The sequence below is a fragment of the Eschscholzia californica genome, unplaced genomic scaffold (assembly GCF_041429995.1).
Source record: "Eschscholzia californica isolate CP2 unplaced genomic scaffold, dmEscCali1.0.p SCAF_6, whole genome shotgun sequence".
Classification (NCBI taxonomy): domain Eukaryota; kingdom Viridiplantae; phylum Streptophyta; class Magnoliopsida; order Ranunculales; family Papaveraceae; genus Eschscholzia; species Eschscholzia californica.
Genome location: NW_028238483.1, coordinates 14,513,697 through 14,529,794, shown reverse-complemented (window position 1 = coordinate 14,529,794; position 16,098 = coordinate 14,513,697). Strand labels below are relative to the sequence as shown.

Below are 16,098 nucleotides of genomic sequence, written 5' to 3'. Positions count from 1 at the left end.
TTACGTTGTTAAGTTTATAAATCTCCTCGAGAGTCTCGTATACAAATGGTAAAAAGAATTTTAAGGTACCTCCGAGGTTCTCTTGGCTCTGGCGTTCGTATTCTTCCTTGAGATTTGTCTTCTCTTACTGCTAAATTGTGATTCAGATTAGGTTGGATGTCCAGATTCTCATCCCTCGACCTCAGGCTATGAAGTGCTTCTTGGTGCTACACTAGTTGATTAGTCTTCAAAGAAACAATCTACAATTGCTCGTTCCCGCACTGAAGCAGAATACAGGTCTGTAGCTTGTGCAGTTGTGCTTGCCTCTGAACTACTTTAGATCTCCTACCTCATGGATGAACATGTATTTCTTCCTTTTAATGAACTCAACCCCACATCTTATGTACAATTTTAATAGAGAACCCCAAGTTTAAAGAACACCAATTTCAAGAATGTCTATATCAAGTCTGTGTTGAATTCTTGTTTGTTCTAGTGTTAATAGTCTTACATGGAAGGAGAGTCTCACGACCAAGAATGTAATAACTAGGGTCTCTCTAATCTTTATGTTAAACGCCAATCGATTTTGAGTTGGATTTCAGACAAATTTTATTTGGTATCTAGCTAGGCACACACGCATAATAGGGCCAAATGTCACACGTGATACACTGCTACACGGCAAAAAAACATCTGTTATACTTTAAGGACACCACGGTTGAGGGGGTGTTTGAGAATAGTCTCATATGGAGAAAGGGAGTCTCATGAACTCTTATATACTACTCATTAGTCGTTGGATGCCCACAAACTTAATAGCTCTGTTAGCCGTTAAACTTCATGTGTTTGGGTTACTATTTCTAGGAATATTTCGGCCTGGAATTTACATCTCATAATGGTTGGTTCGCTCCTTGACACGTTTTTTATCCCATAAACAATCATGAAAATTTCGATAGGATTGTGTTTTTGCATCAAAATGATCTACATTTTTCCGAGAATGAGCTCTAATTTTTTCTCTATACCCATTCTTCTGAAAGGGTGCAGGAACACAAGTCATCAGTTGATAGTGTGAATTTACTTTCTAAATAGATAAGTGGCATTAGCCTTCCAACATGAACTTGACAAGCTCCTTCAAAAATATGGGTTCATGCTAGACTTCAAGCCTTCAACAAATTTGATGGAGACCATCAAGATGGGCCTCACGGCCGAACTAGTTAGAGGGCCTCATGGCCGAGCCCATTAGGGTTAGAGTTTAGGAGTTTCCATGTTTTAGTATTTCCTACTAAGTCTAGGTTTAGAAGTTTCTATGTTTGAGTATCTTTGATATTTAGGAATTCTAATTTGAGTCTATCTAGAAGTTTATAAATTCCTATAAAAGGAAGTCAGGTCTGTCCTTGTTACTCAGATCAGAGAATATTATGAATCAAGTTTATTGTTAATCAAGTTTATCGTTTATTATTAATCAAGTTTATCGTTTTATCGCTTTTATCTTTATTTCATTAGTTTAGTTTAATAACAATGGTGGATTCCATTACTTTTACGCTTCCGCAACAATCTACATCAGTGGATTCCATAACAAGGGTGCAGGAACACAAGTCATCAGTTGATAGTGTGAATTTACTTTCTAAATAGATAAGTGGCATTAGCCTTCCAACATGAACTTGACAAGCTCCTTCAAAAATATGGGTTCATGCTAGACTTCAAGCCTTCAACAAATTCTAACCGGATTTAAAACTCCGTTGTTGTTCTCACCAGCCACTTCCTGAGACAGTTGCTCTTGTGGAGGACATTGTTGTCGACTACGTCACAAATTTTGTAAGTTTGATTTGTTAACATTTCGTGGACTAGATGAACAAATAAGAAGAAAGATTAATTCTTCAACATTAATAGGTAACCTCTTGGGTGTTAAAAAATTTGGCAGGTGCTTAAAGCCCCAACGATGGCGTCTAAAAGGAAGAAAGTTTTGACTGAGGACTTCATATATTGAATGGTTAGTCATTTCTTCTGTAAGATGTAAATGAGAAATCAACCACTACTTAATCGAATGACTTGCTCAAGTACAAGAAACTTTAGATCCAGCTTTATCTGCCGAGTAATTCAATTTAGTCAATTTCTAAACTTAATCTAAACATTTGATTACATCTACAGGATATACCAAAATTAAACCGATGTGCAGAACTTTTTTACCAATGCATGAGGAGCTGAAACAAGCTAGGGAAGTTTTGAAGTGGATGAAGAGAAGATAGCAACGGCAGACTGATTTCAGGAAGTCGGTTGGTTCATCTTTTCATGTATCAAAACTAGTTAAATATGAAGGCATTTGCATATAATGTAAAAAACAATAGTATTCCTACAATCTTTACATCATTAAAGAACCAAAAATTTTGATTTCATTTTATCTCACTAAGACCTTGCATTTTCAAGACGTTATTATCGTTCATTAGAACTCGTACTTTCTCTACATCGTCCCACTTCCCTAATTCAGCATAAATGTTAGATAACAGAACATAATTACCAGAATTCCATGGCTCAAGATGGATGAGCTCCTTCGATGCAAATTCTGCAAGCTCTAAATCACCATGAATTCTGCAAGCACTAAGCCATGCACCAAAAATTGCAGCATTTGGTTTCATAGGCATGCTCTGAATCAGCTCTTGAGCTTCCCTAATATGCCCACTCCGTCCTAGAAGATCGACCATACACCCATAATGCTGAAGTTCTGGCTCAATTTTGTGTTCCGAAACCATTGAATCAAATAATGCCCTACCCATGTCTACTAAGCCGACATGGGTACAACATGCCAAAACTCCAACAAACGTTGCAGCATTAGGGTTTACGCTTTTTTTCTTCATCTTCTCGTATAGTTCTATACCGAGTTCGCCTTTCCCATTTAAAGCAAGACCTGAAATCATAACATTCCATGAAACTATACTTTTTCTTGGTATCTCCTTGAAGATTCTTTGTGCAGTTTCGAGATCTCCGCTTTTGCAGTAGAAATCTACAAGCGAGCTGGCTACTAAAACAATCTTACAAAGAAATCCTTTCGAATCTGCATAAGAATGAAGCAAATTCCCAATATCTAATGCCCCTAAATGTGCACAAACAGGAAGAATAATAACAATTGTTGCATCATCTGGTTCAATACCAGCATCCCACATCTCACGAAAAAGTTCTAAAGCTTCAATGTCTCGGCCGCTCCGTGATAAACCTGAAATCATTGAATTCCATGAAACGGTGCTTCGTTCACTCATCTCTCGAAAAAAACTTAATACCCATATCCACATTTCCTATTTTACAAAACCCACAAATCATCATATTCCAAACTACAACATTTCTGTGAGGCATTAAATCAAACACTTGCAGAGCTTCGTCAATCCTCTTACAACAACTATAAAATTCAACTAGTCCTATTTGAATACAAGTATGAGAATCAAAACCAACAGTAATAATCTCAGCATGAACTCTTTTACCAAATCTGAGACTAGATAAATTTGAACAAGACTTCAACAATGGGACTAAGGTGTATTGATCTGGCCAAATTCCCCGATCTTTCATGAGAGAGAATAAATGTAGAGATTCTTCAGAGGGTCCTGAAACTGAATACCCTTTGATCATGGAATTGAATAAGAGGATATTAGGGTTTTCAATTTGGAAAAAGAGTAGACGAGCATAGTCCATTTTGTCAGAGAGTCCACAAACGGGGACGAAGTGAGAGAGGAGGAGGTTTGATTGATGAAGGTTGTGGCGGATGATGTTCGCGTGTATTTCTTTGAGCTTAGTTCGTGTTTGGCGGGCATGGAGGAACCGGAGGAGTTGTCGCTCCGTTTCCCGGAAAAGCTCGATCATCATCTAATGGGTAAATGTGTTTCATGTGCAAAACCGATTCAAGTGAAACAAGATTTTAACTGAAATTTGAATATCCGACCAGTTCAAAAGAATTTATTTCGAGAGGGGGCTGGGCTGGGCAAGGGGTGGGAATCGGACGGGCTCGGGCTACAATATGCCGGACTCGGGCGGATCAGGTTCGGACAAGCCGAGCTCGCGGTAGGGAATCGGGCAGATCGGGCTGGACAAAACACTCACTTTAAGAGCTCGCGGTAGGGAATCGGGCAGATCGGGCTGGACAAAACACTCACTTTAAGTGCCCGTAGCCCGTCCGAGCCAGGCTGCCCGAACAGGTTCCAACGGGTTCGGGCGGACGGGTCTCGGGCTTTTTGAGCCGAACCAAGTGGGTGGAAGGACTCCTCACTAGTTGCCTCATTGCCACAAGCAGCCAAGCGCAAAGATACTTGACCCGAATTCCCAACTCCACTCTTATAACTTATTCTTCCTTCTCCCTCCTTTTCCTTCTTCAATGTGGGACTAAAAAAATACAAGACAAGGTTTCTTTTCTCCATTTGATTCATTGAGTTTGCTTTTTTAATTTTAGCTTCATATTCAAGAATTTTTTGGGTGGTATGTTCTTCATTTCTTTTCTCCATTGATTCATTCTCTAAATTATATTTAGTTTTAGGTAATCAAACTTAGAAGAAATTCAAATTCTTTTATAAGTTGTTCAATTTTGATTAAAGAATGATGTGTAAATTTTTTACTCACTTATTGAACATGTCCATTGCTTCATTCATGAACAACTCTGGTTTCTGTCTTTTGACAGCATCTGGGAGGAGATCAGCCGTCGGCACACAAAGTGCTCCAATAATGGAGAATGTAAATTCAATCTTTGAACGACCATTTTTTCTATTTGAGACTCCATATTCTTATAACTCATCCTCTTGATGCGAGGAAAGTGAGAGTTATACTATAGATTTTAGGGGAGATTGATATAAATAACCCTTCTCCAAGCAGTTTCTCTTTTGTCTCAAAGGTGTGGGACTAAAACATGATCCATCACAAAACAAAAATTGAAGGTCACTTTCTTTGTCTCCATTCATATATTTAGTCCCACACTTCTGATCTTCTGTCATCTTCTCGTCTATTTATTCTCACACCTTTCTTCTTAACCAAACCAAGTACGTGGATAATGACACTTAATCAAGTACTAAACCAAATTTCATCCACTTTAGTGAGCCCAACTATTTGTTTTGAACGTGTTCCATTGATTTTCTTTTTTTTAACCAATGAATCTCTCTATGTGTTAGGAAACGGACCTTCACTTTATGAGCCATTGACAAGAAATATGTGGGAGCAACTCCTAAAATGAGAGTTGTATTTAATGTTTTTCGGCTTACATATTTTGTTGCTATTTGACTAATCCAACCCATGCATATTAGATTGCACTATGGCAAAGTCCTGAAACAGTACTACTATTACTTCTTGAATATTTACAGAGATAGTTGGGGTGTGTCATCGCAATGTTAGATTAGGGTTTGTAACTTCTTGTATTTATGATATTTATGGCCTCTACTTCTATTTGTGGAAAGGACCTAAGTTCATCTTTGAATTGGTGTTCCTGTTTTGGCTTTAATGGGTAGCTTTTATTGGTGAATGTGACATATCAACTTCTTTTAAGGAGTATATTGTTTGGCTCGAAAATGGGGGATGACCTCAAGCCAAAGGTTTATGTGGCTAGCTGGCATAGGTTCGGACATATGGAGAGAAAAACGCCAGAACAATGAAAGTCGTGATTTAATGTTTTGAGTGAACCTTAGGGAAATAACCCTAAATAAAGTAGGGGGCCATAACCCTAAATAAAGTACGGGGCCATTGGGGGGCAGGCGGGAAGCTGGTCACAAAGTAGGGGGACATTAGGGAAATAACCCTAAATAAAATATAACCCTAGATAAAATAGTAGACTTAATGTTTTTAGTGAACCTTATTTTCTATTTAATAAGAGTCTCAAATACATGTTCTAACTGTAAATAGGTGATGTGGGACTAATAAAGTTGAAGAGATTTTTGTTGTTGTCTTTGGAGACTTTGTCCTACATTGAACATATAGAGAAGAATTCATGTGGGGTTTTGATTATATGAATCAAACCACACTTCTTGAATTGCAAGCAAGTTATAACTATTTAGTCCCACATTGTTGGAGGTAAAGATGAAGGAGAATAGGGAATGGTTATATATATAACATCTTCAATAGTTTTGTGTAAGTTCCATCTCTTAATTCCCTTACTATTGGGTCAAAGATATGGGAGCAAGGCATAATTTTACCCCTGGAACAGTTTAAAACATAGTCTTTATGTGTTTGATCGGGCATCACAAATCGGGCGGGTATATCGGGCTCAGGTATCGGGCGGACTTATCGGGCCGGGACTCGGATTGGAGTCCTTGTCCGAGTCCCGACCCTATAAGCCCGAGCCATCGGGCCGGGTAAGCTCGACTCGGGTTGGCTACGGGTAGCGGTCTCTAACGGTCTGGGCCGGACCCCGGGATCTCGGACCGTTTTCCCAGCCCTAGCTGGGCTGGGCCGCTGGGGGCTAATTCTCGTTAACCTAAGATGTGATTATGTCTTCCGTTTGGCCCCAAGACTTAGACCAACTAATAGACATCAAATAAATACCGAACATGGCAACCCCAAACATTTGGTCGATTAAAGATAACTGTTGAAGAAGTTTTCGTCAACAAGGAGCTTTAGCGGCTGCTATTTTGAGGGACAGTAGGGGACAGATTCTTGATTCAATTTCAGAGATATTCTCGCCTGTTTTAGCTCTCCATAGTGAGACCAAGGGCTTCTCGCTAGGGTTTCAATTAGCTGCAGCTCACAACTTATATGAGTTTGAGCTGGAGGGAGATTCGAGGGTTCTCTTTACCTTACTAACGGACGGTTAGATTTCACCACCCTGGAGATTAAGGAATGAAATAGAATTATTGTGTGGCAAAGTGTTTGATCTTAACGTAACAGTCTTGCACTGTGGGAGGAATGCGAATACGACGCCCCACATTTTAGCTTCTGATGCTTTGGCCTCTATGGGTTAACAAAGTTTATTGTGTTTGTTGGTATTTCACTTTAGTCCTTTGTATTTCCATGTATGGGACTCGGTGCTTTGATTTATGGAATCACTCATGCAAAAACTAAATAAATACCGAACAAGAGTGGAACCAAAAATAGGTTGTGAGATAAGAGCCGGGCGGAGCGATTTCTTTCTCGGTGGCACCGCCTCCTGGTGGCGGTTATCGTTCTAGGATTAAGCAGTTCCTGACGGTTTCTTGGGATGTTTCTCAGTTATTTCTGATTATCTTCCGTTCTCGTTTGAATCCTCTTCTCCATCATTATCACACTTATTCTCATTCTTTTCCCCTTCCGATTCAATTGAATCTTTGGATTTCTATTTTTTCTTGGATTTTGGAAAACCTGTGGCAGAAAAGTTTTAAAGATCTTCATATCCAGTAAGCTTTGGAGGAATGATTAATTCTGTCTAGAGTCCTTAGATCCATCAAGGATTTGAACCCAACAAGGGTTTGTATATGTTATCTTGTGAGGGTTAGAAGCCAGAGAGAAGTAACAGATATGGTGAGGGATTGATTTTTGTAGGTTTGAAACCAAACGGGGCACATATTTGATTATTGTTTTTTCCATGAAAGCAAACTTTAAGATCTGAAAAATTTATTAGAAACAACCTACAATGGAAAGGTATAGAATAGGTATTCATAGTCGACCTATTTTCCGTTGTGATTCATGGAGAAAAGATGGACTTCGGCTCTGGCATGATCAATAACGCAGATCTGGATTCAAAGAATAAAATCACAGGACGAGAGTCAACAAAGTAATCTCTTTATCTGATGGTATTAATTCAAATATCGTAACATAACTTCGTCTATTTAGTATAATAAACATTATCGTTGATCTTATAGGATCCTTAATTCTTGACCTTAAGGTCTTTTTATTTCTTTATTGTTGCTATCTTGTAATTCTTAGGGTCTCTTTACTGTTCTTTTGAACTCCAAAACTCGGTGGAGTTTGGGTTTAGATTTAGCACAGGATCAAGGGTTTCCACCCGATATAGTGGTGTCTGGTTCCTAAACATTAGTATCTTCCTCCTCGAACGACCTATACGACACCCTTAGAAGACTATGGAATGAAACTAAGTGTCAGAAGAATCCGGGCCTTACAAGCTACCATTCAATTCATCAGAAGAGCAAGCACCACTGACCTGTTTTGACTTAGCGCATTCAATTTAAGTCCAAAATATCGGCAACTTGTGTTATTGCCTCTTTCAAGTTCAATTTATTTGTGTAGTTCTTGATGTAATGTTATTATTTGTGGACTATGTTCTTCGATGAATGAAAGGTTAATTCAGAAAAAAAAAAAAAATTAGACCAACTCCTTTTTGTACTAGGAATTTTGTCAAAACAATATTGTTTTTTTTAATTGTTAGCATGTCTCCAACTCTTGACCTCTCTCTTGACCTCTGAGATAGAAAACTATGCTTCTTACCGCTCCAATCAAAAGTTGTTGGTATCAAAACATTATTGTTTATATTAAAAGAATTCTTAACCTTTAGTTCTTTTAGTCGTGGATCGAGTCGAAGAAGATGACCGGAGCAATGCAGAATCTTAGCCTTTAGTTCTTTTAGCGGCATGGACAATGAGGACAATGAGATTTTGTGTACGTAATTAGTAAATAACTTTAGAGTTAATGTGAAGCATTTTTTTTAAGGGATTTAGTATAGGGACATTGATATATGGTATATGGACATGGTCAGAATATCATATTTTTAAATTCGAGGTCCATTTACCAATTAGAAAATAGACATTATTTTTAGATATTTAAATCGAATAAATTAATGTTTATTTGGATAAAAACTAAGATTGAACTAATACAAATATCGAAGTTTTCTTTTATTTTCATGTCCTTCCTTAGATCTACATATCTTAAAACAAAATCATTTTTTTAACCTAGAAACAACGATCACCTATAGATAACATATTGTATAAATCAACCATCACTTATAAACACTACATTCTTATTTACATTTAAGTTGTTCCCGTCTCTCTCTTTCCTATGTAACACATTTGTTATTTAATCCTATTAGTGTATATTGTTGATGAACATTTCTCTCAAAAAGTAAACATTTCGGCTACCGTGATCACTTTTTTATTTTGTCGCCAGAATCTCGGCCACTGTGGTCGAAATATTAAACATATTTCGACCATCGTGGTTGAATTATGTCCAAAATTTCGACCAATATTCATATTTCGACAATAATGGTCGAAATTTTGCGCATATTTCGACCATATCGGTCGAAATTTTGGACATATTTCGATTACTTCGTCCAAATTTTTTCTATTAAATTTTGTTTCACCATTTGTTCCGTGTTTTTCGATACAAAAAGAAATTTTTTCTATTAAAATATTTTATCTTTTTGTGATTAATTTTAAATATTAAAGTAATATTAATATTGTCATTTGAAAGTAAATATATGATAATTTATTTGTTTTTAAGATAAAAATGTCTACTTACCAAAAGGACTAATGCCCCTTTACTAATCGTGTCCCAATAAAGTAGAGACAGGTCCCTTTACCAAAGACCTTTTTTAAATATTTAGAGAGAGAGAGAGAGAGTTGACCCTTCAAATCATCTATTTTAAATTGAGTATGAATTGGAATATTAACTTTTGTTGTAAGAGAGGACGATAAATCTGCACGGAACACAGTCAACAGTTGGTAGCCCAAGTGGTCCAAGGTGTTGACATAAACTCCAGAAATCCCTGGAGGTCCCAGGTTCAAATCCCAGAGAAGGTGGAATCTTTGGTTATTTGAATTGGGATTATTAGGGTATTAATAATAATGTAGATGGGCTTTAGGCCATAGTTTAGATGGGCTTCAGGCCATGGTTTAGATGGGCTATAGGCCCGGTTTGTTTGAGTTTGTATGGGTAGTAATTGAGCTTATCACATCTATGATGTATCAATACCAATTGTAATGGAATTACCAAAAAAAAAAAAAAAAAAATCTGCACGGAACACTATTGCCAAGGTCAATACGGACCGGTGTGTGGGATTTACTTCAACTTCCCCTCTTTTACTTTTCCCGCTAAGACATTAACACAAACACATCGTTGACATAAACCAGGAAGTAGTAGAGAGAGAAAGAGAAATTAGAGAGAGAGAAGTTAGAGAGTTTCGTTAGAGAGAGAATGAAGTACGTGGTAGTGACGGGACGAGTGGTGAGTGGACTGGGGAAAGGAGTAACAGCAAGTAGTATCGGTGTTGTTCTTAAAGCATGTGGTCTTCGCGTCACCTCCATCAAAATAGGTTTACTTTTCTCCTTCATGGATTCTTCTGTTTAATTTAATGTAAATTTCAGTTTCATTGGTTTTGTTTGAACAAAGTTCTTGTTATAATTACTCAACGGTACCATTTAATCTGTGTTCCATCTTCATTTTTGGGGGTAAGATTACTAGTTACTAGTTTTATTTAAAATAATCTCCAAATTTCTTGTTTTTGTCCATTTATCTTGATGGATCTGGGCTGAATTTGATTCTTCTGAGTTATTTGTTTATCTTAGTTGTTAATTTGTTATCTGTAAGCTTAATCTCACTCATACACATATTAGGCATAAAGAGAAAACTTCAGTTTTCATTATGTGATTTTGTCAGTTACAGGGCCCTATAAGTTCTAATTTGGATATTCTTTATGTTCTAATAAGATATGAAGTGATTGTTTATCTTGTTTCCTTCATATAAGTGCAGATCCATACTTGAATATTGATGCCGGTACAATGTCCCCATTTGAACATGGGGAAGTTTTTGTTCTCGATGATGGTGGAGAGGTTTGATTTCTTCATCATCTCTCTCTAAATTACCTATTTACATCAATAATTAGTCAAACACTTAGATAATTGGTTCGTCCTTGGGTATAACTGTATCCACTTATCTTCTTATTTAGTAGTAGAACAGTTACCGATATCCTCTAGTCACTGTCAACACCTTTGTCATTTTCTAGATTTTTAGGTTCTACAATAATATTTGTGACCTTTGATTTGTTTCTTGAAAAAGGTTGACTTGGATTTGGGAAACTAAGCGCTTCTTGGATATAACACTTACTAGAGACAATATAACTACAGGAAAGATATATCAGGTGTCAAAATATGTTAGATTATATTTTGATATTACTAAAGTTCATATTCTAAGTTATCCCTAAGTTGCTTCAAGATAATCAATATCTTTTCTTTGGCCCCAGTCTGTACTTGAGAAAGAAAGGAAGGGTGATTACCTTGGGAAGACTGTTCAGGTATTTCCATATAGAACCTAATTTTCACGCTTTGCTTTTCTTTTATAATCTTTATTATAGAAAGATTTAAGTATCAGGAACTATAGAAATGTTGCTTAAACGGTATAACTTGCAAATTTGAGTGGATTTCAGGTGGTCCACACATTACAGATGCCATTAAGAATTGGATAGAATCTGTAGCTCTCATTCCTGTTGATGGGGAAGAGGGGCCGGCTGATATTTGTGTAATAGAGTTAGGGGGAACTGTAGGTAAGGGCCAATGAAGACAAGCACGTATTGTCTTTCATATTGTTGAAATTTAGTGCAGTGCTTTTTTTAGCCTCCTGACCATTATTTTTTTATATTAATTTAATTTATTTTGCATTAGGTGACATTGAATCCATGCCATTCATTGAGGCTCTGCGACAACTGTCATTTTCTGTTGGTAGGGCTGCGTTTTGTTTTTGTGCTTTTTTCACTCTTCATCACTTAAATTATTTTTGTCATGAGGTTAGTAGTTCCACTAAATGCCTCATGCTAGTGCATCTAGTTGGAAACACACTGGACTCGAACGCGGACCTTTGAGGCATGCCCACAAATGAACAGCTTCCTTTCTTTTTTGCCTTTTTGTGTACGTCGGCTGTTGGCATCTGTATGCATGAAATCCAGAACTAATCTGGTTAACCTGATTATCGGCATCTTACCTGGGACTTGGGACAATGGATATATGATATATCTAAACCCCATTGCACGGAATCTTCGATTCCGGTATAGTGCCGTCTGGTGAACTGAGTGCATCGATAGGGGGTACCGTCTAGCCGGGGTGTAATCGATGGCAGCCATGAATGGTATATTTATTGTCATAGAAAACAAAAGACTCACTCTCTCCAAACTTAAAGGTGGAAGATACCGGATAACGGAGCAAGGTTTTTTCAGGGAATGGATCATTAATATCTCTCTTGAAGGCATGAAGAGTATGAGGACTTTCGTGGTCAAAGCACTCAAGGATAAGGCCAATAAGCAAGAGCTACAAAAAATTGCAATTTTTAGAGATGGCACTAGTTTATGGCTGTGGGAGGTTATGGAAAATCAGAGAGGAGAATATATCTGGGCATACAAAGGAGGAGAAGGAAGAAACAGCAAGAAATCCATATGCATCCCCTTTGGCAAGAATGGTGAAGGTTGGGATAAATTGGGTAAAGGAATCTCAGAGGTGATCTCGGAATTTTACATCCCTAAGAATTTTCAAGAAGCTTTAATGATAGAACCGTCTGTGAGAAACTCTTATTCCTCTGTGGTAAGAACTCCCAACATTAACCCTATCCTCGGGAAGACGAAAGATTTAATATATCCCAACAAACATATAGGCGTGCACATCTCTAATTGATTTAATGTCTTGGGGGAGAAGGGAGATAAGGAGATGGATAGGGAGAAGGAGAAAGCTAATAATATTGATAGGATTTCTAGAAAAGAGAGCCTTAGATATTATCAGCAACCTAAGGAGAGCAGAACCCACGCCGGTAATAAAGGTTTTAATCCTCAACCACCACCGCGTGCTCAACCAATGCATATATCCATAAGTTATAGGAACGAAGATCACCTCATATTAATCGCGACGGGTGTTTGAATTTGTATTAGCAGGAGAACTTCCAAATGAGAAGTTAGGTGTAAAAGTGTGTACCTGCAAAAGACATATATGAATTTTTACTATGGGATCTTGTAACACTAAATTCAATGAAATTACAATTTTTAAGATAATACCTTTTGGTTGACAAATGGCCTGAATAAGCCTTCATCTCTTCAACTTCATTTTCCATTTGTTCGACTTTCCTCTTCAAATTCAAAACCTCTTCATCGTTCGCATTGGATTTAGTTCTTGGTGATTCTCCCCAAATAGTTTTAGGAGTTTCTTTTCCACAACGGACAAAGCCTCTACTTTCAGGTCCCATGACCTTGGAAAATATTGCATCTGGTCCATCATTATGTATAGGTAATCCATCTTCATTAGGTTTATTGACCAAGTCCCTCAATTTGTCCTTCAAATATATGAAGCTTAAATTAGTGTGAAAAGATGTTTGTATGCAAAAACAAGTCCTCGTTGCAATATTATTTCTAGAAGCTTTTAACAGTTTTCATATGTATTTACTAATTTGCGATATTTTAAACATATAGATGACTCCTCATAAAAACAAGTCCTTGTTGCAATATTTAGAGAATGTATGTAGATATCAATCTCTCCTCGATCATCATAAATTAGCAATGCAATAGTTTATATACGTATCTAATTTTGAAGCTTCATAGGATTTCCTTCAGTGTGTTAGTAAGTGACTACATATGCATGTTAATCAATATAAAACAATAAATTACAAGTGCTCCTTACATACTACTAACTAGTTCAACAAATTTGTAATATCAACATTTTATTTTTGGCAATGGTTCTCCAATATTCCCTAGCTAATGGATCTATGACAAAACATTAAAATAAATTCAGCTTCCTTAAACAATCAATAGAATACCATTACCTCACTTAATATAATATAATCTGCCAAAAAGAGATTTACCTTACGAAGATCGCTACGAATGTATTTATTATTGTCAAACCAAACTGATGCGCCTAACCTACAAACCCACAAAAAGATACTACCTTCAGAAAGTGATCAAGAACTACATAAAACCAACAAAAAGAAGAAGAAATATCTAATATATCTCCGAAAAACCTAAAGAATAAGGTTTTCAATTTTTATACACAACCGAGTTAGTTGGGGCCTAGCGCCTAGACGACTCGGGTCTAGTCGGCAACCTATGCGCCGATTTAGTCAGAACCTAAAAGCAACTCGAGGACTTAGGAGTTTGTAGGGGTAAGGTCTGGTGGAAGTATATAGTTAATTTTAAAATTCTGTGAGCTCGCAAGGAACACGTGCCTTTTCTTTAGCTTAAAAAGCATAAGTGCAACAAATAAACCCCAAGTTGGTGGTTAATATTTTAAACTTAACAGCCCCGTATAAGAGTGCTCAGTACTAATTATGGGAAAAACATGCACCTAAAAGACAGTGCTTTGCACTTCATTTGCTGAACACCTGGTAGGTACAAAAGATAAAAAAGACAATTATCCTCTAGGAAAAATAAAACAAACAATACCTTCAGACGATGCTTTCCAAGAGTGGGTTGCAATAAACCAATATGCGGTTTCTGAGACAATATCGGAAGATGAGATATCCAGTAGCGCGAGTAAATCACCTGCAGTGGTACAACGTCGTACAGATTTAGTTGTAATTAACATAGGAATAAAAAAAAAGTGGAATACGACATAAAATTACCAAATACGTTAGTCATATAGATTCATATCCATAATCATAAAACTCAAGTATCAAATCACTTATACATGAAGTCTTCAATACAATGTAAAAACTGCTTCTGATTCAATATTTCAAGTTTTTAATATCTTAGTATGTAATCTTAGTTGTGAACGATTAACAAAACTGGCTTATGAAGTTTTGAGCACAGTGATCAAGTGTCCGTGACGATGGCAAAGTGAATTATATTCTAAATTTTCAGTACAAATCTAAGAACGACATCACGTACCAAATAGCAGACACTACCTCTTTCCCCTAATCAAATTTTATTGCGAGGATGCAGTCTCCGAAATACAGAATACATAGTTGGGACTGTTTTATTTACTGGGCACGAGACAAAGGTTATGATGAATGCCATGAATGTCCCTTCGAAAAGAAGTACTCTGGAGCGGAAACTTGATAAGCTTATTCTGACTCTTTTTGGTGGACTCTTCCTTATGTGTCTCATTGGAGCAATTGGCAGTGGTGTGTTCATAAACCGCAAGTACTACTACTTAGGTCTTGATGAAAGGCGTCGAAGATCAGTTCAACCCAAGAAACAGATTTGTGGTTGCGATCCTTACTATGTTTACTCTTATAACATTGTACTCAATAATTATTCCTATTTCTCTGTATGTTTCTATTGAGATGGTCAAATTCATTCAGTGTACTCAGTTTATCAACAAAGGTTTACATATGTATCAATGTGCAAACCGTAATCCCTAAATCAAAGATAACAATAACACCAATAAGTGAAACATGAAATCAAATGATTATTTGTCAAAACTATCTAAACCCACGTCACAAAAATTCATCAATTTCAATACACAATATGAAGTTCATCATTTTTCTTTGAAACCTATCTCCATTTTTCTTTGAAACCTATCTCAGAAAAATTGAAAAAGAAAAAATAGGTAGAGAGAGAAAAACCTGATTTCCCTTGTTTGAGCAGAAGAGGGATCTGTTCTTCTTTTGATTTCTCTGTTATCTCTTTCACCCGACTTCTGATTTCCCTCTCTCGCGCTTTCTCTCTCGTCTTCTCTCTCGTGTCCTCTCTCTCGTCTTCTGTTAGGGTTAGACGTGGGGAAATAATGTGGGACACAATTGTAATTTTTAGAAAAGAATTTTGGCCCAAAGATTTGGCGCAAATAGTTGGCGCAAAGTTTCCCGCGTCTATACGTAAGATTTATACATCATTACCGAGAGTTTAAAATATCTCCATCAGTTTCATCTGGGGGTGGGAATCGGGCGGGTATGGGTACCCACAGGTAATTCTGATTCGGGCTCGGGCAGGTCGTGTAAGTTTCTCCTCTACCCACTCGGGTTCTCGGGCGGATTCGAACGGGTTTTTCTGAAATCTCATATGATCAAAGCCCGCCCAAGCCCACTAAAGCAGCGGGCAAGTCGGGCTTCGGACTTCGGGTAAATCGGGCATCGGGTTTCTTTATCTGATATTTTTTTACCAGATCAAGAAACTCTAGAAATTTGATATTGTTCAAATAAGCTTCTCTAAACAAATTGATACCAAATCTCTACAAAATTTATAAATTGAGAATGAAAGTACTCAGATTCCGTAACATAAGAAATCAACAACTGATATAGATCTATATATGCAAACATGAGACTTGGTTGTCTTCCACTTTT

The 16,098-nt window shown here is 37.1% G+C and overlaps 1 protein-coding gene and 1 pseudogene across 3 annotated transcripts; one reads left to right on the top strand and one right to left on the bottom strand.

Moving 5' to 3' along the window:
- Positions 1-2,274: 2,274 nt before the first annotated feature.
- Positions 2,275-15,536, bottom strand: LOC147531900 (pentatricopeptide repeat-containing protein At1g09190-like). 2 transcript variants are annotated; one of them, XM_086649363.1, is made up of 6 exons: positions 15,385-15,536; positions 14,261-14,359; positions 13,684-13,741; positions 12,884-13,158; positions 12,723-12,803; positions 2,275-3,178 (listed from the first exon to the last, which is right to left on the bottom strand). In XM_086649363.1, the coding sequence occupies exon 6, from the start codon at positions 3,126-3,128 to the stop codon at positions 2,361-2,363; it is 768 nt and encodes a 255-aa protein (XP_086505489.1). In that variant the 5' UTR covers positions 3,129-3,178; positions 12,723-12,803; positions 12,884-13,158; positions 13,684-13,741; positions 14,261-14,359; positions 15,385-15,536; the 3' UTR covers positions 2,275-2,360. The 2 variants fall into 2 exon arrangements, with proteins under 2 accessions (XP_086505489.1, XP_086505488.1); XM_086649362.1 differs by lacking the exons at positions 12,723-12,803; positions 12,884-13,158; positions 13,684-13,741; positions 14,261-14,359; positions 15,385-15,536 and adding an exon at positions 7,534-9,093.
- Positions 9,964-12,694, top strand: LOC147531901 (uncharacterized; annotated as a pseudogene). Its single transcript, XR_015227973.1, has 7 exons — positions 9,964-10,165; positions 10,603-10,682; positions 10,909-10,990; positions 11,093-11,143; positions 11,266-11,392; positions 11,511-11,567; positions 12,059-12,694. The product of XR_015227973.1 is annotated as an uncharacterized LOC147531901 (transcript).
- Positions 15,537-16,098: the final 562 nt, after the last annotated feature.

Bases quoted from the DNA above. Each gene is read 5' to 3' on its own strand.
- LOC147531900 (XM_086649362.1), bottom strand. From the start codon at position 7,561: ATGAATACCTATTCTATACCTTTCCATT. The intron at 3,179-7,533 runs GTAGGTTGTTTC...CAATGATTTCAG, and splicing joins CTATTCTATACCTTTCCATT to GTTTATCACGGAGCGGCCGA.